The sequence below is a fragment of the Grus americana genome, chromosome 16 (assembly GCF_028858705.1).
Source record: "Grus americana isolate bGruAme1 chromosome 16, bGruAme1.mat, whole genome shotgun sequence".
Lineage (NCBI taxonomy): Eukaryota > Metazoa > Chordata > Aves > Gruiformes > Gruidae > Grus > Grus americana.
The window spans coordinates 9419337-9443716 of record NC_072867.1 but is presented as its reverse complement, the minus strand read 5'-3'; the positions used below and the strand labels follow the sequence as shown (position 1 = coordinate 9443716).

The 24380-nt window shown below is 46.1% G+C and overlaps 1 protein-coding gene across 23 annotated transcripts in view; it reads left to right on the top strand.

Annotated features, from left to right (window-relative positions):
* The window catches only part of FBRSL1 (fibrosin like 1), a 549252-nt gene that overhangs the window by 433529 nt on the left and 91343 nt on the right, over window positions 1-24380 (top strand). For 18 of the 23 annotated variants that reach the window (XM_054844220.1, XM_054844212.1, XM_054844222.1 and 15 more), the window contains one exon: window positions 15868-15921. The exons of the other annotated variants lie outside the window; for them this stretch is intronic. In XM_054844220.1, coding sequence (XP_054700195.1) covers window positions 15868-15921 — 54 coding nt within the window. The remainder of the gene's footprint in view (window positions 1-15867; window positions 15922-24380) is intronic. 23 annotated transcript variants of the gene reach the window in all.

The following is a 24380-nucleotide window of genomic DNA, read 5'->3' as shown; positions in this document are numbered from 1 at the left end:
CATACATAGAAGAATGGAGCTGTACAATGATGCCAAAGTAGCACTTTCAAAATCATCAGCCCATTCAAGCCTTTGGAATACAATCATAATATTTGTTTAAAGTTTAATATCCAGAAAGGGAATTCACAGAAATCCCATAAGCTTAACACAGTTCTGTGTAATTTCTGCGTGCCTTAATGAAATAATATCAAGATAGCGACCTCAAAAAGATAGGTTTCTGTGCCTTTGAAAGTTTCTATGCATTTGAAAGTTTCGCTAATACAAGGGAATAATTAGTCACTAAGTGACTAAGCGAAGGTTCTGCAAAATGAAACATGACAGAAAAAATCCTTATGTGGATTTCTTTTATACATAATGCATCCATATATGCGAAGGATCCAAGTCTTTCAAAGTAGAAGGAGTTGTGCCAATTTCTAACAAAGGTAAACTTGCCCCAAAAGAGTTTCTCCAATACTGGATGATTGCTGTAGATTTCTCCAAGTTTTAAAATATCCTACAGATTATTGGCATGCTCATCCCGATTTTGAAAGGCATACTTTTGGCAGCAGCAAACTGAGGAGGGCCATGTGTTAACATCCTGGTTTAGCAATATGTATTCCCACATGCTAAGCTCTCGTACAAATGCAGTTTTTATTGCTGTTGACTTCAAACAAAGATGCTTTGACATCTAAAGTTGTGTATGTTACAGATGCAATGCCTAACCATGCTCATGCTGTATATTTTAGGATGAGCTGGCTGCGGTCCCAATTATACAATCAAGTATAAACACTCCTAGGATGCAGGGCCCCATACGGAGAGTCACTTATCTTTGTTGTGCTGTGTAGTACTGCTCTGTAACATCTTGCCATGTCTGATATTTTGTACGCCAGCTCATTTGCACGTTGTTGCTTAACACAATATATAAATAACATATAGGAGCAGGCAATATCGCTTGTCTTCTGACTTTGAATGTGGAGCACGTATTGTTAACGTATTGCCTGGTCGCTCCCAAACCCACAGCCCAAGTGTCGCCTGTCCACAATAGCAGGCTTTCCGTTACTCTCCCGTTCTGTATTTTCTGAATCTTACACTAACAGTGAGAAGGAGGATAATAATCCAGTTAGGAAGCATATCTAAGACAAAAAAAAGTGTATTTATTCGCCAAAATCTTTTGTGCTAAGTAGAGAAACTGCCATTTAAGGCTTGGTGTTTTGTAATGGTTGGTTGTTGGCTGTTCAGCTTTGCAGCAATAGGTTAGTTTTCTGGGAAAAATCCTTAGAAAGTTGAGTAAATCATTCTTCTCCTTCCACCGCTGTCCTCAGACGGAAACCAGGGCTCTGCTTTATTTCTGCACCCATCTTTAAGAGAAACCTGAGCCTGTAAGGGCCAGCTGGAGCGATCTTCTTCTGTCTTCATAAAAGCTTCAGGTTTTGTCCTGGCTGCTGTAACAGTGGGGTGCTTCGGGTGGGAGGAAGTTACGCACCCACTTTCGCTTGGATTCATCCACTGCCTGTTCCATTTAGACTTTTCCCAACAATGGAAATTCTGCCACTCCTTTCATTTGCATCCAGGAGACGGTTGAGCAGGCACTTCTGACATGTAGGGGCACCCCCTCATCTCTCAGCAGCATCCCTTTGGGGTCCCGTTTGCAGGCTGATTGCAGTGGGGTTTGCCCGTAGGGAGGTCCGGGAGGGCTGACAGGTCCGTGGGGAGATGGGGGACTCTGGGGGCTGCACCACGCTGGTGACCACTCTTGGCAGGAGTCCTAAATGCAAGTCTCATCCGTCTTGTTGTTGTTTGCATTCTTCAAAGATAACTGGATTTGTGCGTAAGGTTTTCACTCCTGTAGCTGGCAGTGTGTACAGGAGTTCTTCTAATAATTAGCTGTAAATATTTTGCATCTAATTCTGAAAGGTTACTTCAAAGAAACATTTCTTCATATCGCTTGGGATCTTTTCTTCTGTTGAAATACACATTCATGAGTGAAGTACTGCAATTACAAGGATGTTTAGAGAATCACAAAGGTATTTATTCTTGTCCTGGCTAGTTTATAGTAGCAAAAATTGCAAGTGGAAAGGCTAAGAAAATGTATTCTAAAAACAAATGTGTAATTGTTTTGTTGAGAGTTAGAGTCAACAGTGTTTATTCATGAGGCTTAGCTGCCCCAGGCGAGAGCAATCAGACTGGAGGTACCACCTCCTGTATCCTTGTTCTCTTTAATTGGAGCCATAGCCTTGGATGCCCCGAGGCGAAGGGCCGTCTCTAACTGTATTCTGTTCGGTTTATGAACATTTGAAAGTGCAGTGGAAAAAAACATTCTTTTGTTTAGACAGTTTCAGGCTTCCCCTCCCTTTTCTGTTCAGCAAGTGAAAATTGTATGTCAAAATTAAGCTCTTGAGCGGCTATAGATTTTGCATGTAATGTGATACTCCAATGGCTAAATAGTTTTGCAGCGCCTATGTTGTTAGGCCTAGGAGCGGAGCCGTGCGTCACCAGCAAACACAGGGATGGAGAGCTGCAGTCGAGCTCCCGCGCTGTTGGCAGCCGGGGCCCGCCGGGGCTCTCGGCAGCATCACCGGCAGCTTCGGGTGCCCGGCAGGCAGCCTGGCGCGCCGCGCTGTCCCCTGCCGCGCTCCCTCTCCCAGCGCACGCGTTCTTTTGAAGCAAATCAGAGCATATTTTAACAGTTTCACTGCGAATTCCTGTGTCACTTCATTTCTATTTTTAGGCCCTGGTGAGGGTACCTAGCACAGCTACCAGCCTAGAGACAGATTCAATAAAAGATTCAATAAAACTTCTCTCCGGCTGCCTCCCAGCAGAAGCCCAGGTGGGGGCACGCAGTGCAGGAGGCGGCTGGCGTCTCTTATTGAATCTAGCCCTGAGTTTATCCAAGCTCTTCCTGAGTGTTTTTCTACTCTCTCCCCTGTAAAATCCTGATTTCCTTGTGACATCTTTATGCAACACTATGGTTAAGTGCTTTCTCCTTCTATTGTCAGCACTGCCAGTCTCAAACTGCTTGAAGCTTTTAGCTCCAAAATAAGAAGCGTGGTCTGGCTCGGGGTGTGAGGAGGGTCCTCCGTGCTCTCTTCAAGCACCAGCCCAGTCTGAGGGAGTCCAGTCTCAGGGGAGGGCTCTCCGCTTGGGACAGATACCACTGGTCGAGCGGATGGCTGTGATCCTGCAGCCTTGAGTCAGACCTGAGCGCAAGCAATAGCCGCAGCCTATCTCATCTCATCTCATCTCCTCTCTCTCCAAGCACTCACGCTGCCCCCACACCCTGGCATCCCAGGACCTTCAAGAGATTAGCGCAAGCTTGATACAGCGCTCACGCTGTGTGTAAGGTGTTGGTGGTTAGATAGCGTCTTGAAAAGATGAGAAAACAAGAATGCACCCCAGCACCAGCCTGAGGCCTGGCCACGCTGCTCCAAGAGGATAGTTCAAGCGACTAACGCCCAATGTTGTCATCTTGGTTTGCACATTGGAGGGCTGAACCGAGAACACTAAATAAACATCTGAGATTGCACCCTGCGTGCACCACTTGCCCATCAATCCCCCGCCTTTCTGGAAGGGTGTTAAGTGATTTCTGCTGCTATTGATACTATTTTAAGCTTCTCCTGTCCCGCTTCAAGCCAGCTCTGTCCCCTGTTGTGCCCTGCTGCAGTCGGAGGTAGGTAAGAAGGGAAAGGGACAGGGTGACAGGTGACGGATGGGATGAGTCCGTGGCTCCAGGAACACTCATCCTTCACTCGCGGTGACTCGCTGCTGGTTCATTCTCCTCTGTAGGTCCATGCGAGTGGAGATTTCAAGCTCTTCAGAGGCCTTCCGGGGGAATGGCCTTGTATTTGCCGCTTCCTAAAACAAAGTTGCTGAGTGGTTTACCAGGTATCCCAGATTTTCTAGGCTATCACTCCAGTTGTATCTTCACTGCGGTAAATACCAAGGCTTTAAAAGGCACCTATTTATTTAGTTATTTCATGCAACTGGCAAGGCTTAAGAGCCGTCCCTGAATGATATCGATTCTAGTAAGAAGTATGTCATAGCTCTGGAGACTTTATCTAAATAATCACATGCTTTCTGGAGTGCAGTTTTCAGGTTTGAGTTATTAGATTTAAACTTCTGGTCTCCTTAGGAAAACACTTCCCCTTCCATGCCGTTTCATTGCCCCCGATCCAAGGTTGGACCGTCTGGAGGATGGCATAATATTTGCCGCATATTTGCCTTGACAAATGGCTAATTCCCCCTCGGATCCGTGGGGGTTTGCTGTGCACCGGGGACAGCAGGCTCCTTGGCTTCCTTGCCGAGAATATTTGTTTAAATGCAGCGAGTCCTTTCTCCAATGTTGTCTTTGCAGAATGTGGAGGGGTGAGCCTTTTGATGTTTGTATTTACAGTGTTTTCACATCTGGATGTCATTTGTGACACAGGCTCTCCTCCTTTTTCTATCCCTGTGTCTTCCTGTAAAATTCATTTTGAACATATAAGCTCATGTGGCTTTAATGTGTAGTAGTCGGCCAATGTATTTAGCAGGCCTGTAGTAGGCCAATAAAGAGGTACCTTGGGTCATGCTGTGCGCTCTTGTAAATTTATCCCGAATTAACCCTGATTGGCATCCAGCTCCCCTGCTGTACAGATACAGATGTGCGCGCTCTCCAACATCTGCTGTTTCATGAGGAGCTATGCCATAAATCCACGAACCCCGGTGACCTGGAGTCTGGGCTGAGGGTTTGGGGATGCTTTTGCTGCTGTGCTCCACGGTCAGGAGAGCTGGCCGGGATGGCTACCTGCAGGACGCAGGTGGCAGTGCTGCTGGCTCCATCCTTGCATTTTCACACGAAAATCCTGTTGGTGTTGCAAGAGGGTGTTCTTCTCCCTGAGCAACACCGAGATACGGCCTCCGGTGTAAATCCTGCTTGTGGCGCTCTGTTTCACGCACGTGGTTTGAATATCCTTGTCCGACAGGTTTCTTTGGGGCTTCTATTAATTCAGCTTCATCTTTTAAAATGCAAACTTGGGCATGGCAGAGCAGGCTCTTTCAGCTGCCTTTACTTGCAGAGGAAAGCAGGGGAAGGAGAGCAGCCAGAGCGTCGCTGCAGTCCTGCAGTCAGCCAGGATGCAAAAGGAAAAGCATACCCATCAATTTCTAAATGTCAGCAGAGATCCCCTGGAAATTATTTATTGCGTCTGCTGTCGTATTTAATGATTTAACAATATACTAATAATCATAATATATTAACTTTGTGTAGTGATATACCAATCAATATAAAATAATGAACACATCTAATGGATTTAATAATATACAGATGTTTACTGCCTTTCTCCCTGAAGATTTCAGATAATTTCTCAAGGCCAGCTGAAAACCGCGCTCAGGCGGCTCTGTCCCCCTACCCGAGAGGCAGGCGCAGCGCCGGGGCCGCGTGCGGACACCCCGAACGCTGCAGGGCTGGCGGCGCAGAGCGGGGTGTTTCGGGTGCACGGCGAGCGCGGGGGACTGCGGGCTGGGGAGGGGGCCACGCGCCAGGACTGCGCCAGCGAGGGGGAGGGAGGGCAGGGGCTCACCCCGTCCCCGTGAATCACGTTTGCTGCGGCCGGCACTAGCCAGGCGTGTCAGGCGGCGTGGATCCTCGGCCCCTGTGGCCATTGATTAACCGTTTATTAAAGCACCTATGAATCACTGCAATAGTAATTATATTTTAAATATACCTACTAACAACTGTTTTGCAATGTGAAGGTTAATCACGATTAAACATTTCCTTTGCTTTTCTCTTCTCGCTCCGCCCGGATCCAAATCCCCTGGGGGTCTGAATGCATCCCGGGGCACAGGAGGCTGCAACTGACATGGAAAATAGAGGGCAAGGAGTCCGACCTCAGCCCATCAAAGGAACGGGGTGGGGAAGGAAGCGTGCGCGCACACATGCACACCATGCGTGCACACGCACACACACTCGTGCGTGCAGAGAGCATTAACACATGTTCCACGCACTCTCCGGCCGTGTGCGTGCACAGACACGCTCTGTGCACACAGACGGTGCACACACAGACCACACACACACACATGCTGTGCACACACCACCACTGTGAACACCCAGATACCGCTGTGTGCATGCACACACACAGGCCATATACACACACACACAAGCTGCACGTACCACGTGTGTACGCTGTGCATACACCCAGGCCACAGACATCAGTACAGCCTGTGCACACGTGTAGATGCCATGCATGCACAGACCACGGGCACACAGACACACTGTGCATGCACAAGCCATGCACACACTGACCGTTCACACAGACGCAGGCCGTGCACACACGCACCACACAGACTGCGTGCATGTGCACAGATTGTGCACCTAGACCATGCACATGCACACGCACACAGGCTGCGCACAACCACCGTGCACACAGAGACTGCACACACACTCTATTACACACGCAGCTCATGCACACCTGCACGCACCGTGGACACGCAGGCCACGCACACACGCACCCCGTGCACGTGGATTTGGGCCGTGGACGCACAGCCCATGCACACTGTGCACACCCAGACACGGCACGGGCACACGAGCAGTGCACGCACGGACCGTGCACTCAGACTCACGCGCGCGCACACACACGCCCACAGGCCGCGCACCCCCCGCCCCCGCGCCGGGACCGCCTGCACGCGCGGGCCCGGGGCGCGCGCTCCCCGCGCCCGCTGCCCCGACGGCGGGTCCCGCGCGTGCCCCGCGGCGGGGCGGGGCGGGACAGGCGGGCGCGCGCGAGCGGCGCCGAGCCGCGCGGGGCGGCGGGGATCCGCGTCTCGAGGCTGGATTGGTCTCGCCTGGCGGCGGGCGGGCGCGGGGCGGGAGGCGCTCGCCGCGGCCGCGCGGAGCAGTCGCGCCGCGGAGCGCCCGAGGAGCGGCACCGCCGCCGCGGAGCGGAGCGGGCTTCGGCGCGGTTCTCCTCGTCCATGTTTGGGAATAATGGCTACCGAGGCGTGAATCACAAAAAGAAAGAAAGAAAGAAATCCGCCGCCGGGGGAAGCCCCTAGATGGGGCCGGGCTGGGGCTGCCTGCGGGGCTGATCGTTCCCCCTGTCTCTCCCTCGTCGGATGCCGGCCGGAGCCGCCTGGGTCGCTTTTTTTGGCTGGGGTTTTTTTGCCCCCCCTTTTTTTTTTTTCTTTTTTGGTGTGTCTGTGGGCTTTTCGCCCCCTCGCGTGCTTTTCGCCCCGCCGCGGCCCCGAGGGTGATGGACCCGTAGCGCCGTCTGCGCGGCGGCTCCGGGGCTGACCGGGCGGCGGGGACGCAGCTCGCCGGGGCGAGGCGGAGGGGCCGCAAACTTTGAGCCCCGGGTTCGGCCGGGGCGGGTGGGGAGGAGGAGAGAGGAAAAAAAAAACAAACAAGGGGGAAAAAGGGAGAAAAAAAGAAAGGAAAAGAGACGCGCTGCCTGCATCTCCCGACAAAGCAAAGGAACAGGAGCGAGCGGCGGAGGACTGCGGCGGGAGGAGGCGCCGCGGCGGGGGCCGGCGGGACCCCCGGGGCACCTCCGGGCCGGGCGCCGCGTTGTGCCGCTGCGGGGAGGCCCCGAGCGGCTCCGCTCCACTCCGCGCCCGCGGGGGCCGCCCGGCCTCGCCTTGTGGATTATCCCGCGGGGGCCCGGCTCGCCGGCGGGGCTCGCCATGGTCTGCGCGCCGCGGGGTAAGTAGCGGCGGGGCGGGCGTCCTCCTCCGGGCCGGGGACCCCCCACCCCCTGCGGGGGCTTCTCTTCCCCTCCCCGACCCCCGTTTCTCGACGAGGGAAGTGTTTTTCAGCCGGGCCGCGGGAGCCGGGGAGTTGGGCGGCTTTGCGGTCAGGGGGGAGAAGGAAATCGCCGTGTTTTCCGCCCGGTGCGATGGTTGTGTGCGTGCGGTTTTTTTGTGTGTTTCTTTTTTTTTTTCTCTCTCCTTCCCTCTGTGTGTCTCTTTCGATGCAGTCGACGAGGTGGTTTGATTTTTCCGGCCGCGCCGTTTGCTCGCTGCCGGTCCTCCTCCCCCGCCCCCCCCAGCCCCGTTTGCTTTTCGGGGGGCGGTTCGTGCCCCTTGCTCCGAGGGGGTGTTGGGATGCAGCGGGGCGAACGCGGAGAGGGAGAAACCGGTCGTTACCCATCGCCGCAGGCGAACCGAGGAGCCCTCCCTACGGATTTATGGAGAAGGTTTTTTTCGGGGGGGGAGACTGGGTGTGTTTAAATAAAATTTAAAAAAGAGATGTAGCAGCGAGGAGCTGCGGGGATGCGATGCGCTCTCAAGCTGCTTTTTTTCACCCCATTTCGCACATTCCTCCAGTGCGACCGCATCCCTCTTCCCACCCCCTCGCCCCTCGCTTCCAGGAGGGGGGAAAGAAAAAAATGTTGAATCGCTGCCTTCATCGGGCAAGGAGAGAGCCAGGCCGGGGGGGGCTGCGCTGGTGAGCCCGGGTGGACCCGGGCTGCTCCCACCCACGGGTGACCGTGGCGACGCGACCCGGCAGCCATCCGCAGACCGGCTTTGTAGGGGCGTCAATGGTCCCCTTCAGCAGAATATCGCGAATCGGCTCTGTCGGGGTGTTTCCTTGGCTGGGTGTTGTAGCAGGCTGCCGGATGAGGACGGTGTTTGCCTGAAATTGCTGGCTATTAAAAACGGTAACAAACTTAAAAATCTGTAGCCGGCGGTTAACCCCTTCGGTGCAGGCCAGAGCCCCTGTACTCACAAAGAATAACAAGTTTTTAAATGGTCTTTATGGATTTTTTTTTCCCCCCCCGTGTGTCCTTTGGCCGGAGAAATAACCCGGCCGCCTCCCCGAGCCCGGCAGATTGCGCTGGCCACGCCGAAACACGGGGCACGGGTGGCTGCCCGGGCGTTGTTCTTGTCCCCGCGTCTGCTGCTGTGTCCCCTCTGCTTAGCGTGAAAGAAAAATTTAATCCAATTAAGAAATTAAACCTTGTGTGTTTAAAAGTGACAAATTTGAAAGGCGAGGGGGGAGGCGAAATAAGATTTCCAGGTCACTGGTTAACTAAAGATGTGTTGGGAAAAGAGCTCGGGAATAAGGCGAGGGCAGAGGGAAGGAAAGAGGGACCTTTTTAAATGGCAAAGGCTTGTACAGTTCTCTGGAATTTAAACTGTTTTTTAGGCTTGTAAAATCTTCTTGAAGTTGCGCATTTATCTCAGGAGGCTGCTTGCTAGCTAATCTTCTCAAGACATGTCCTGATTTTTTGTAACGTTACTGTATCCGAGGTCCTTTTAACCTAATTTTGTAACAAAGATAATTTCTTGTTATGTAAGTTACTGTTCTGAATGATTGCTTTGGGTCCTGGAGATCGTCCTTAACCGGTCTCCCCAGTGCCATAGAAACTAGAATTATTTACTTCGTTATCAATTCTTGAAAGAAAGCCTTGTTCAACTGGAAAAGGCTGCTAAGGTATTACAGGAATATAGTGTTCCCATTCTTCTTCCCAGAGAGTTAAATCTCTGGTTGTCCCTGATCAGAATTTACTTCAGAGGTTTATGTTTATGTATAAATCCGATTTTCTCCACGTACGGACTTACAAGGACGAGCTGCTTGATTTATACCCACAACATTAACTTCCTACAAGTGGCAGACTTCTAATGCTCTCTTCAAGCATTTTCCTCTTTGCTGACAACAGTTCCCTCAAACTGCCCTGTGCTAAAGCCAAGAGGCACTAGCTTGGGCTGCCTGATTTTATTTTCCAGAGGTAATTAATGCTGTGAAACAAGGAAGGCAGTATTTTATTTAGTTGGATACTGAGTTTTTGCTAGTACAGAGTGATTTTTATTATTATTATTTTTTAAATTTTATTTGGAAGGTGGGTTATTCTGAGTGAAACCTTAAGCCTTGTTTATCAGAGAGGGGCAGTCTGTTCTCATAAACAAACGAAGGAGCAAAATATATCCCGGTGTTATTCTATCGGGACATGCAGTCATCTGTTGGACCTTGTGGCCTGTGCTGGCTAAATCGAATAGCAGTGTCACGAGTAGCTCTGTTATTTTTAAGTCAAAAATGGGATTGGAGTATGTTTCCAATTCCAGAGATAAATTACAGACATTTAGCAGTAGTTGATATTTATTTTACTCTGATTTTGCAAGAATGTAGCGACTTGAAGTGTTAACTTTCAGTAAGGAGTGCAAACCTGTGCTGTTGTTGCTTTTTAAACTAAGAGCTGTTAAGATGTTTAACAGTGATATGTTGACAAAAGTGGCAATGAGAAGGGCTGCATTCTCCAGTGAGCCTGTCTGTGCTGTACCATACTTTTGGAAAGCACAGATGTGTGTGTCATTTTCTGCCTTAAATATTTTTCTTTTTTTTTTTTTTTTTTTCCCCCTTGGCTCCCAGCATCCTTGTGTCGAGTGACCCTTGATAGCTAGGGGTTGTGGAGTCTGGGTATATTTGAATGTGAAGCAGTCTTTTTAAAGTCATGACAGAAGATTCAGTCAAGTAAAATTATTTGTATCATCGGAATAGGAAATGTAAGCTGGTTAGCTGCAATGACTTATGAATTTACAAGGTCTGAAGTCAGGCAGGTACAAGAATGTGTTGCTCCTTGCTTAATAGCATGTTTGAGCAAAGGTTGGCATTCTGCATCAGAAATGGAAATGTTAGGGTTTCTTGCAGTCTTTTATCCTTCTGAATAAAGATGGGAATTCTGAACTAGGTAAAGAAACATATGGTTTTACCAGAAATCATTTCCTAGACTGATCAATTACTAGGAGATGTAATGAGAAATATACTCCTTAGGGAGAGGAAGGAGGGATTGCTATTACATAATATCCCTTGGGAGAATTTCTGTATTGCATAATGAGGCTGGTGATGGAGCATTTGGGGAAAATGCCTATGGATAGGAATTTGTTCTTCAGATTTCCATAAGCAAAGCATATTACTGAAAAATAGGCTTGTTAAAAGTAGTACTGATACGTTAGTAGGTGGGTGCTTTTCCTTTATACACATTTCTTTTGTTCTCATAACTACTATGTAAGAGATTAGGTAACCGTAAGATTAAAATGTCCGCAAAACGAGAGATGCTAGTGAATAATTTCCTTACTTATTTAATGCCAAGGGTAAACCATTAAGGGCTTATGTTCTGTTCTAGGCTTCATTAAATTATTTCTGTTTATGTCCTAAGGAAGAGAAGATCTCTAGCCTTAATGGTGTAAACATGAATGACCTTATCCTCATGCTGGTGAAAATGAATTATATAGAAATGCGTATACGTGATGTTGTGCATTCATTAAAACTTGGTAGCTAGATACGTGTTTTCAGAGTCCTCGTAATATCCTAAGGATTGCCTCAGAGCTGACTTTCAGATGGAGAAGAAAGCACTTGTTAAAAAATGACTTAAATACAGCCTTGCACTTTTAGTAGCAGTTGCCTTAAAGAGGAAAATAATTCATTTCCACACACCTGCCCTTCAGCATTTTTCATGCCTGCAGTCCGGAGCCAGCAGTTAGCCTTCAGGAGCCGAACACCGAGCTGGCCGGCAGCGCCTGCCCGCGCACGGGCTCAGAGGTGTTAAAACCAACAGAGGAAGAAGGTGAACAATCGTAACACCTCTGTCACTGCTGGGGAATTTGTCTAATTGGAGTTGCTCAGTTAAAATCGAAGTGCTGGTGATTCTAGTAATTTTTCAAATGGCTTGCCCAGCTTTTGTCCCTTGAGTTCCAAATCTGTTCCAGCTTTGCGGGTTTTCTCTGAAAATCGCCTTTACGTGGATTCCAGCAGCCGAGGTGGTGCAGTGACCCCTGATGGTGGCTCTGGTAATCGAGGCAGGTTTGCACAGCTATCACTATTTTTAGGAAGTTAAAGGTGCAATGGCTGTTTTGAAGTCCAGGCCCCGCTTTCAGCGTTTCATTGATAATATTTCGCAGTATTTTGTGTGCCACCTTGTGGCTGCCGCCGCACATTGCACTTGTTGAGGTGTGGCTGGGTTTCCTAGGACGGTCCCAATTTTAGCGTCGTCTTGACGGTTTTAGTTTGTGTCTCGGTTTAGCGTCGGGTCTCTGTTCTGATTCACCTAACGTTGACTCAGCTGAGAGATCCTGATCGTTGGAAATGCAAACCGGAGTGGTGGCCGCTCGCTGCTGACCAGTCTGTGGTTTGCAGAGTTTGAGGCAGGGCTTGGCTTTCCACAAAGGTGGAAAATGGTGCTGGATTTAAGCACTGCGAGTTTGCATAAAGGAATTGGTGATGTTTCTGCACCTTGTAGAAAGGGTCACTGTCAAGGAAACTGAAAATACAGGTGCCTGATACTGCTGGAAGGGCTTGATTGCAGATGGTGACGCCTGGGTGGTAATCTTCCTCGCTGCCCTGTCCCATTGCCCTGCCAGAATTTTATACTAACCATCTCACAGGCGTGGTTTAGCAGAGGAACGTCTCTCAAGGTAGCTAATGTCACTTTAAATGGTAAGAATCGCAGCCTGTCTGCAAACTTAAACTAGGATGGTGCTGTTGACATGGATATAGAAAAATACGTTCTCCGAGACATCCCATTTGTACCTTATATGGCTGCATGGAAGGGGTTAAAGATAAATAAAATGTGTATGCTTCAATACTATAAAAATAAACCTTACTTGCTGGTGGGTGGTAGGAGAAGAGTTAGAGTTTACATGAAGACAGCATTTCAAGGTGGCTGTTTATGTTGTTACCAAAGATATTTCTAGCTTGCTTACAAAATGGGATTTTTTTTAAAAAAAATATTTTTAATTATGAAAGTACTCTGCCTAGCTTATGTTCTTGTGGAAAAAATGTTACCGTTAAATTGCCGTGGAAGATTTTTAATGTTGAGTTAAAGCAAGCTGGGTACGTTGTTTGCCATAATGTTTCTGTGGGGGGTAAAAAACATCTGTACGTGGATGCTGTTTCTGCAGTAACTGCTATACCAAAGGAGAATCAGGGACATAATGGGTATAAATCTTGGGGTTTTTTTCCATGGAATAATCAACAATAAAAAGTGTTCAGGCTATTAAGATACCAGCAAGTAGATTCTTACTCCAAAGCTGTAGGTTATAAAGTTATGGTATAGTCTGCCTTCAAAATGGTTGGAAATCCATCATAAATATCTCTTTACCACATACCTTCTATCTCCCTGGATGACTGGCTCTCTGGCAAAGCCTTCCGTAGAGGGTGTACTGTAATCCTTTTATGTTACTTCTTCAGTGCAGATTACGCAGCAAGAAATAATTAGGAGATTAATTTTCACCTGTCACTGCCAATAATAGATAACCTTGATATAGTGACAGGGCTAGGAATTTGGGGAACGGAAAAGCGTTTAACCCCGTAGTGATTGCTGCAGGGACCAGGCAGAAAATGGTTGCCAGAACATGACCTCCCTGCTCGCTGTCACGAAAACGGAGAGACGTGTTAGTCTTTCAGCTTCCTTGTCTCCCACGAACGCTTTGCCTTTATCCGCCAACGTGTGCTGTAAAATTCGCTCTGTGCCACAACGGTGCCACACGCGCCTTGTGCTAATCAGCCCGGAGCAGACGTCGGAGACCTTTGTAGCCTAGTCTTTTAATTCAAATGCAGTTCTGTTGCTTTTCATGATTTCAATTCCCAATCTGACTGGTATTCCTAGTCTGCTAGGAAAAGGAGCAAACTAATGAAGATGGCTTCATTAGGCAGAGTGCAATTTAGCTCTTTCTTGCTTCTCCAACAAATGCAGCTGAAAAAACATCCCAGAAGTAACGGTGCTTTTGGTCTTCAGAGAAAGCAGAGCTGAGGTGTTTCTGCTCCCTTTCAAAATTAATTACTAGCTCGCATCAGGTGAGCTTAGAAATGTAGCCTACGCTCTTAAGATAGGGAAGGTAAATGGGAAAGGAAAAAAAACCCCACCACCTTTCCCCCTCCGCTTCTTTTTTATTTTTTTCTTTTGTGCTGAAGTTTAAATCTACAATCTGTTGAAAATGTAATGGGAAACCAGCCTACAGAAAATGCCATTATTCATATCATCCTGAGCTCATTTATTTTATCTGCAATAGTAATGATAAGACAGGCTGCTTGGCAATGCTGATAAGCTGAGAAATATCTTAGAGCTATTTGTAAAAGTTAAAGCAGATCTTGGTACTGAGAGATAGGGAAACTGATGAGCCTTTGGGCAATCTGCAGAGCTGAAAGCTAATAAAGATTTTAATAGGAAGGCCTCATTAGGATTAGGGAGAAGATCTATTATCTGGGATTTACACAACACAAACGGTGGGGCAACTTTAATTTTTGCTTCTTTGTGCATTAAATACTGTTGCTGAATGTGAAGCCTTTTAACTCTGATCTGGATCTCTTCGTACGTCCAAGGAGCCATCACCAGCTGTTGGTTGAGCAAAAGTGGAAGGGCAGTTTGTGTGGGAATGCATTTGCCACGCGTGAGAGATGCCAGAAAGCCATCGTATTCAGGGGCTGGGCAGCTTGTGGAGGTGCAGAAATAGAGTTGTTTGCAGGTGCCTGGGCAGGAGGTGTTCTCTGTAGTGTCTCTTTTCTCTTGTGAACAACATCTCTAATCTTTTGGCCCTGAAGAGCAGCTTTACAAAGAAATTAATCCATTGCTATTGTGCTGGTTCTCTTGGCGGTGAGACTGAAATACTGTTACTGGAGTGGATAGCTTGTCTGCCCCGTTCAGCCTAACGGGGTGCTAACTCCAAGGCCCACAGTGGTGGCTTTTTTATTAGCCATGATCACTGTATGGATAAAACTCACCTAGCAGAGGACCTGTCTCCAGTGCAGCCGGGGTTGGTATGGTGGGAGTACCATGCTGTGGGTGACCTGATCGAGTGGTTTGCTAGTTATACAGCAGGACTGATTTTAGCATTCTTTTATCTGTGATGTACAGAACGTTCACTTTCTGAGGACACTTAGTGTGTGCAAACACCTATCACACGGGCTCAGCTGTGTTGCTCTCACACTTGGCATGATACGTAAGGTGCATGTAAGCTGCTGAAAGAGCATTAGTTTATCCAGGGTTTACAGATGTATTTAATATTTTTTTCTCAAGGACCATCCAGACTTTTGGTGGTTGAACTGGATTGCAAAGCAGGAGGAGAAGCCACGCTGGAACATTCTTTGGTTTGCTGTTGAGGTCTAAGCCATGTTGTAACCTGATTCTGCTAACCTACAGTTTAAACCATTTTTACACACAGCCGATGAGATCTAGTTGAACCTCTAATGCAGATGAAGGGGTTTGTTAGGTGATATCCATGCTGGCTGTGAAATGCCACTTGTGCGACCACACCTGTGTTTGGGAGCTGTCTGGCTTCTTCCTTGTGTGGAGCACACACGAGTACAGGAATCTCAGCTTCTCCCCCATTTTCATGGCACAGACCAGCTCCTCTCCTGCTGCTGGATCAGATAACCCTAGTGGTGACTGCAGCAACATTGCTTCCATAGAAGAGTAATATTTGGAAAGTATGTTCTTGTATTTTCAGTTGTCTTTAACACAACGTAGCAGCCAAAAACCATGAGCCACAGAGAAGTCTATTCCAGATCGTAGTTCAGGATCTGCTGGTTTGAACCAGTGGTTTCATAAGCCCCACAGTGGACAGCGTAATGATAGATTTAACTCCAAGTATTCCATCTTCCACGTGCTTAAGGAACTTATTCAGAGCAGCTGCAGCTGTAATCCCTTCGCCTGTGCCCTCACCAGCGTGGAGACAGATGGCTAGGGCTGGGAGGAAAGCACCCTGCACCTACTGCCCAGGACAAAAATAAGTGTATCATAGCGGGTTGGTGTCAGTTTATTGCAGCTTGTTCATAACAAGTCACAGTTTATGTCAGCAAACCAGCGTGGCCTCCTAAAGAACTAGCGCTATTTGCACGTAACATGTTGCTCCAGCAAGGCTGCCATTTGAGAAGTTTCTAATATTTATGTTTGATATGAATGAAACTTTTTGTTTTGTCTGTAGACCGCAACGGAACAGGAGCTGACTCGTATCAGGAGTGCCTTGATAACAAGCAAGGTATGAGATCAAGTCTCTCCAACATGGGCACTTGGGACTGATTTAGCTTGATTTCTTGCAGCTGAATTGGTTGCTGTCTCTGTCTCTCTCACTCTGTCTCCCTTTTTTTTTCTTTTCTTTTCTTTTTTTTTCCCCACTGTCTCCAAGCCAATTCACTGTTAACAGTTCCACGTCAGCTAACCTGTTAGCTCAGGGTCTCATTACACATTTGTGATAAGACTTCTCATTTCTAGCACCCCAAACTCTCTGTTATTAAGGGAGGAAGTGGGAAGGTTGTAAAACAAAAGCAGCATGTGCACTTGCTTGCAGTTATCTTCTTCCTTGAGGTTTAGTTGCACAGCCAAGCAGAAAAATATTAAAGTTGAGTTAGGGGAAGGCACGTGCTAGGCTGGGTTACCTTAATGCCAGACATCCTGTGATAATTTGTGCACTGACACGCTGACTCAGGCTTGTCCAGCCTGTTGTCTTGTCCTGTGGCAAAGTTGATAAGAGCTGGAAAAGTCTCTTGTGACTTACAAGGGAGTGATGATGGTGAGGGAGGAACCTGTTACCCTTTTACTATAAGCATGGAAAGAAGAGTCACATCAGGAGAAATGACAATTGTAAAAGCATCTCAGAAACAGGACCCAAAGCCAAGGTTGTTGATTTTGTATTTAGAAAAAGGGCTGGTGTATTATGTTCTCTTCAGATGTCCTCTTCTGAGAACTGCAATCAGAAGTGCTACTGCATCACCATAGCCACGTAGTGAGTGTTGAACCTTCTGGTAATCAGGGAGAACAAGCACCCTTCAGTACAGAATTTCATTCATTATGAGCTACAGCAAAGAGAGAAGAGGAAACGCTTATCCTAACCAGGCTATAGGCATCAGTTACATGTCAGCTTTTTGCTCTGCTGTTGACCCAGATCTGTGACAGTAGCTAAAATGATCATTTGCTGATATTCTGACCCCTCTTGCATAATTTTCTAAAGTAGTACCAAGAAACACACAAAAAAACCCCAAACCTGTCCCAATTTTGGTGCTTGGTTGGGTTTAATTTTCCACTGGTGTCTTCACTTTCAGTATCCATCAATCAGTGTTTTATGTGCTTCAAGTCAAAGCTGCTGTGAAGTGCATTCTCCCTGCTGTTGTTGGGTTTGGGGTGGGGTTATTTGGGGGGGGTTGGGGGTTTTTTTGTTTGTTCTGTTTCCCTCCTCTCAAAAAAAAAAAATTATGTTGTCTCTCTGGTGACCTTTATGCTCATCTTTTTTCACTATTTTTCTCTACTGATAGTAGTAAATACCTAATCATTGCTAAGCTTTCATTTCAGAAGTTCCAACTGGAAGACTAATGTGGAAGAACTGTAATCAATAACGGCTTTTTTATTAGATTAAGTTTAAAAGTCTTCCAGACCAATGTAATTCAAGATGCTCCTTTGATAGATAGATAGATAGTCTGTTCTTTGGGAGAACAGTTTTTTCCAGTAACATTTTTCTAGTTGGCTGGGGAGATTTGTTCCATTTGACATTTTGTAGAAAGCAACTGAGTTTCAGGTTTTTAAAAAATGGAGTATTCTCATTTTTGGAAACCAGTTGCAGCCCCTTTGATGTGCCAGTTACCCTGGCTTCTCTGACAGGTGGTATTAAATGGCATTATATCCATCATCTTCACTGGTCTGACAGTACCCTAGATTTTTCTTGCAGCATGGTTTTTGGTGGGTTTCTTTGACTTTGTTTAACATGTGAACAAGCTGTATCATTATAAGCACTTTCAATGCGGTATGAATAGGATCTGGTTTGGATAATTTACCATGTCCATGCTACATCGTTATGTTTAAAGCAGCAACCTTTAAGAATGCAGAGGTTTAAAGGTAAAAGTATATACAGCAACTTGTAGCCAATCCCTTGCTGTTCAATCCACGTTACATTTTGCGAGCTTGCAGTAGACTTGAATCCACCATTTGCAACAATTTACAGAATATAAAATATATAGCTGACAGTGGACCCATAATTCTGGTTGCTTTCTGTTATGTTCAAAACAAAACACCACCAATGGCTGAAAGTAGCAGTGGCTCTTTAAAAGTATTAAATCTTCAAGCCATGTGAAATGCAATTGCCATGGCTTCTTTTTATAACAGCATGCTTGTCTCCTAGAAATTATGCTATAATGATGTTTGGTTTATATATTTTACCCCTTTCCTCATTAAAGTGCTATCTCTCGGAAGAAGCGCTTTGTGTCTTGAAATACTGCACGGTTAAAATGAAGGCAGGTTTATAAGGATTTAATGTACTTGGGAGCCAAGGTTTTGCAGCTTTATGGCAAAGATGTTTTAACAAAGGGCTTTATGGTAAGGGTGTGCTGTATTTTAGTCAGGCAGTTGCTCAAGGGAAAATTTTCAGTGTGAGCACATCACGGCAGCAAGGAGAAATTCAGAGGGAAACAGGCCTCTGAGATCCGGTCGCCGTCTTGGCTGATATTAAGTCTTAATTCTTTGCAATTTCAAGCCCTGTTTTGGGGGTTTTTTTAGCTCTTGGCTCAAGGAAGACAAAAACTTGCGCCATGTCATGCAGCATTTAGGTTTCTCATTTTAATGCTCAAAGGCAAAGTACAGGAGAGCACGCCCAAGACAGTCACAGGTGGGATTATTCAAACCTTCTCAGGATGGAACTTGTTTTTTCAGTCTTTTTTTTCTAATATTCATTATTAAAATCATATCCTAAAAGCAGACTTTCTGAGTGTTCGGGGTTTGGAAGTGAAGAGGGCAGCAGTTCGGAGCAGTTGCCCATCCAGCACGGCAGAAGACGTGTCCTGGATCTGCTTGTTTCTCTGGGATACAGTTAATACCCCGTGGTTTCCTGAGAGCCAGGGGGTTTTGCCATGGAAAAGAGGTATAAAATTACAACCAGACACAGTTGTTGCTGGAGCTTCTCAATAGGAACTCACTGTTATAAATAAAACAATTCTGGTTTAAAGGTTAGGTGGTGAAAAGCACTTAGCTAGGGCCGTGGTGGCAGCCAGGAGACATAACCTCACATCCTTGAAACAGTGCATAGAGAGGTGGTCTTGGAAACCAGTTCAGAGTATTTCATGTTATCATTTGTAGCTCCTTCTCTTATTTATGAAAAATTGTGTTTTACTTTATGTCAGCGGTCTTCTCTCTGTCCCCATGCCCTCAGGTGGGCTGGCAATGGGTATGTCATCCTGCTCGGCTCTAGCTTTCCAAGCAGAGCTGTAGGTTCCTGCTGAGGAACCCAATACTTTTCCAGCTTTCTCTTTCTTGCGGAGTATCATGCTTATGTGTTATTTCCCCACAGATGAATTAGTTGATATTTTTCCAAGATGAACGTGGTTTAATCTTTCTGATGGCACTATTGACTTCCTAGGACTCTATATTTCTTTCCTGCTATTTTACAGCACCTCCTAAATTCAGTACTGCTTATTGATTTTGTTAGCTCACCTCTAGAGGGAGGATGAATGTAATTTGGAGCAACGTTTGGGAACAAGGACGGAGGGTAGTTAATCTTGACAGTGATCAAAATGTGGCTGCAGCCAAGACAATAGCAGTGCCTCTGTCCTGAGGTTATGGAGGACCAAGTGCTCCTACCCTGGGTTGCTGTGCCTGGATCTCAGGCGGGTTGCTGAGCAGTCGTTACAGGGATAGGGTGTCTGTAGGATCAGGCTTGATTTTGAAATAGTGGCCATAAACTGAGGACTCTTCATCTTGTTACCAGTCCCCTGGGTCATGCAGTCCCAGTGTGTGTCATCCCCTATTAGTCTTGATGCAACCGATGACCTTGTTTGTGTGAGCGCATTAAGCACAACATTAATGTCTAATTTGACTACTTCGAATTCAGGCGGGCTGTAATCAATCACCTGAACTCTCTTGACAGTGAATATGGCTGGATGGGATAAGGAGAAGAGAGAAAATGCATGCTTGGGCCAAAATTCTAGGAAATTGGAAAACTACTTGTGAGCCTGTGTAGCTGATGTAACTGTAACTGCTGGTGGAAATGGGTTCTTTGCTGGAAAGCAAAGGCTGCAAAAGCAAGAAATTTGTGGTCTTTTTAGAAGGTTCAGCCTTCTTCCTGCCTGTTAAATACCAGCGTGGTAAAAGAGACCGCCAAGATACAGAGGCACCTTTCAGAAGATGTTATTGGGAGAAGTTCTAACCTATTTCAGTTTTTGGATCCCTTTTAACCCAGCAAGATTAGTTTCAGGATGGCAAAGATGAATTATGAGGCAGATAAGTAAAAATGGCAGACTGGCATGGCTGGATGAAAAAGTGCGGTCAAAATGGTTCTGTCACTGAAGATGTTATTTCCATTAAATGTTTTGAGATTTAATATTGATTTCAGTGAAATTACCCTTGAAAACAGATTTCCTCCGAACCTTTATTTTTATATATTTCCTCTGTAACTACTTTAGGAGGCAGAAGAATGAAACTTTTGCTTCAAACAGGTTTTATGTTTTGAAATTGGCTTTTTTTCATGGTATGAACAGTTTTTAAAGTGTTATTTATTATTTGTATTCTAGTCATGCCTATGCACTCTAGTTATGGGCTAAATGTCATTTTGTTAACCACAACTCAGACTGGGGATGGGGGCAGGGAGATCAGTTTCTGCCTGAAAAAGCTTTGGTTTTGTATTTCTGACTGGGGCTGTGTTGATTGCCAGTGCCTATTTTAAAAAAAAAAAAAAAACCCAAAAAACCCCAACAACCAAAAAACAACTTCTCATTTTACAATATGTTGGCTGCCTTTTTGTTTAAAGAATTATAAATACATCAGCAGATTTTCCACAAAAACACATATGCTTTCCTCCTGATGAGCATGATGACGCACTGAGAATCCTTGCAAGAGGCCTTGAATCTCCTTCAAGTAGAGGATAGTGCTGAGGTTGAAATTGAAATTTTAAATAACTCTCTTCGTTAAAAAAGATGCTGGTGGGGCCTTGTTAGCAGAAGAATTGCCGTTTTCTGACTAATTTTTTTTGCCAGCATGGGAACAAAGAAAGAAAGGAGGAGGCAGAATAAAAGCCTGTGTGAGTGTACGTACCGAGGCTGCAGCTCTCTAAACTGGTAATGGTATCTGGAAAGAGTCCAGGCTGTTGTAAATATGAACTTTTGTCAATATTCCCCAAGCTTCTTTGGACTCTAGGGTGGGCTTTATTAGCTGAAGGTCACACCATTGTGCTGTCTCCCTCTCCTGAGACCTCTGATACCTTCCTGAAAGGACAGCCCATTATCCCTGGGCTTAGAAGCCAGCTTTTTCTTCAGTGGCGCTGAAGCTGATAAGCTTAAGAGGCATATTTCATCCCCCCACCGCTGCTTTCAGGAGACAAACAGTGTTTATCGTTCCTGATTAATTCCAGTTGAACAGAAAAATAAAATAGGAGGCATGTGTGTGTGCACACGTGCACACACGCACAGAGACACAGAGTTGACTCTTTTTTTAGGCTGGTCTTCTTGCGTAACGTCAACTCATCGTTCTGGCTGCAGCGAGCAGCATCTGGTGCTGCCTCTTTGTTTTTCCTAGGTGATGTGTCCGAAGATTGATTTAGTTACATGAGAGGATCCTGGGCTGTGATCAGTGTAAAGAGAAAGGGGTGGAAAGGGGGACAGGGTAGCAGCAGCCTGAGCATCAAGGTTGGAATTCATTTGTGGCAATTAAGCATTAAGGTCTGCGAGAGCAGGACCACCCGCTGGGAGAGTGGCTTTCCATCACCTGCGAAAGATGAATGGCACGAGGAGAGAGAAGGGCAGGGATTTCATACTCAGCTACCTGAAAAGAATCATAAAATCACTGTATCTTGTTTCTGTATCTTGCAGCCTTGTTCATCGCCACTAAACCCCTTTGCTGGGAATTGTATGCAAGAGAGTCGGAAAATATAAATGCTACTTGCTTCTACTGCTTTCATTTCTGCATTTCTCTCTTTGGATCTGGCTTGGAATTCGTCAGGAGCTGTCTTGCTGCTTTTCTTGCTACTGCTATTTCAGTAGAAATGTCTTCCATACGTGGCTCCCAGTGTCTTAGGGTTACTTTCTTCCTTATACTGAGATTCAGAGTATAGAATGAGTAACAATAACACATGCAGTGAATAGCGTATTGTCCCTCGGCAGCTCTGTAACATGCCCAGGTAACACGCCCCAGCGGCTGGGGCATCCAGGGCAGGGGACCTGTGCTGTGTGCTGCTCTCTGGCACAGCCTGGCTGTGCAAGACACCTCCCCTGCCTGTGCCTGAGGTTTTCCCAGTGGAAAATGAGAATGTTAGCACTGTACCTAGTCCTGCTTGTGTGGATGACCGTGTAGCTGCAGCCTAAGTTAGGTCTTTTGCAAAGGCCTCGCTATTTCCTTCAGTTTTGTTGTATCCTACGTGCTGAGTTTGAGGAGTAAAAGAAGAGATCGCACATGGCTGAAAGGAGCCCGTTGATTTCTTGACCAGAGGAGTTGATGTTTCACTCCATAAAACTTGACGTTTTTCAGCCTTTAAAAAAAGTAGAAATATTGGAGAGCTGTGGGGTGCAAACTGCTTTCTCTCATTTTTGCTTTTTGTTCATATGGAAGAAATGGGCCCCGACAGCAGGTGAGGGGCTTCACCGCTCTGCCCCCGCCTCTGCTGCAGGGCTGCTGCTCCTGCAGAGGTGCACCAAACGCTGCACTGCATAAAAGCAAATTGGCTACTTGATGTATGTTGTTGCATCGAATCTGTGTCTCGCTTCCCACATGGGCCATGTTTTAAACCAGATTCTTGGTACTCGGGTTACAACTAACTTCATTTCCTTTGCCAGAACAGACAGAAATGGAACAATATTAAAAATAATTTTACAAAACTATGTTTAGTTCTTGCCAGTGAGAGCCATGTTTAAAGATGGATTTTGCTATTATTGCTCCAGCGCTAGTGTAAACAGGGTCTAATGGGAAAGGCTGTAAAATAATAGGTCTATTGGTCATCTTCAGGGGGAAAAGGCATTTCAAACTGGAATAGATCCAAAGCTTCGGCTGACCAAACACAAACAAGCATTTCCATTTTAAAATGTATATAGTAGCATGAAATGGGAGTGGTGGGCCTCTAATACTATTTTTTCAAAGGTAAATTGCACAAGCCTGTGTGAATTGGGGACAGTTATTTACTTTTGTTTTGTGAATTGGGTTAAATTTGTCATTCTTCATATAAAATAGAATACAGTTAAGCTTCAGAAGAGAACTTCCTTAAATATACCACAGACTCCTTGTTAAGGGCAAAGTAGACTTGAGGGAGAAAATTACTTTGAAATCCTAGCGAAAGGTTCTGAAGCTACGTTATATGGTTCTTTCTCCAGATGGGTTAACGTGGTGGAAAGATTTTTATTAGGCCAGTGGTGCACCATAGACTGCAGTAGGATACGCACTTGTTTGGACCCTGCGTTTGGTGATAAGTGAAAAGTTAATATGTGCGCTGCAGAGCAAGCTCTTAATTTCCCTTAAAATGGAGGGGGCAGAAATGATCTCATCGGACAAGATGTCTTTGGGCTACTGCCCACCATTAGGTATGTCCTAGACAAGATGTATTTACTCAGTGTGGACGGATTATTTCCCTTTCCTTCCCTGAATCTGGCCTGCGGTCGCTGTTAGCAAAAGAGCTTTCCACCTCCTGTATCGCAGGAAGCATTTTAGCTCTTGTTGAAATATGAAGCTCCCTTCCTTTATTAAAATTAAGAACCACTTTCTCACATGGCAAAGCGATAATAAAGACTGAAATTGGATCTATAACTTCATGAAAAGAAAGAGAATTTTTTTAAAGACAAATCATGTATGGTAATACCTCCATTGTTCTCTCGCTGTGTTCTTTGTATTGCTTAACTCCCTGCGAACAAAGAACCCGTAACTGGAATTGTAAAAATAATCCAAGCATTTAAGTCAAAACTCAAAAGGCCCTTGGGAATCTCTTGCAAAGGTGTGTCCTTGAAATGGTGGTTTATGAATTGTCTGAACAGGTTTGAACATCCTGACCCTGAGGAAATCTATGGGAATTTTGCCGCTGACTGCAGTGGGGTCAGGATTTCACACTTGGTGCTTTGTACATACTGCCAGGCATTGAGCAGAGCCGCCTTTCAGTCTTTGAGAAAGTCCGACTCCCTCCTCACTAGCGGGCGGGAGATTTTCTAGTTGGTTGCACTTGAGAATTCTAGTGAAGGGAATTGCTTTTGGTCCCCCCATCTTTGTCGCTTACTTAAACAAACATGCAAACTGGAAACATGCACTTGCTTGAGCATCTGCAGCGAGTGCCTCCTCAAGATCTCTTCTTACTGATCTAGAACTTAAATTGGTTGAGAAACTGGTTTTAAGCTAAGGTTCAACCCTGCTTAAATGAAACCATTTGGGCGGAGATGGGAAATTTTATTCCCAGTTACCTTTCAGATGCCTGAACCCAGCTAGTTTGAAGAATGAAGGTTCATTCTCTGAGCTTGAATGCAGGTCAGTACGGAGGTTGTATTGTAAATGGCA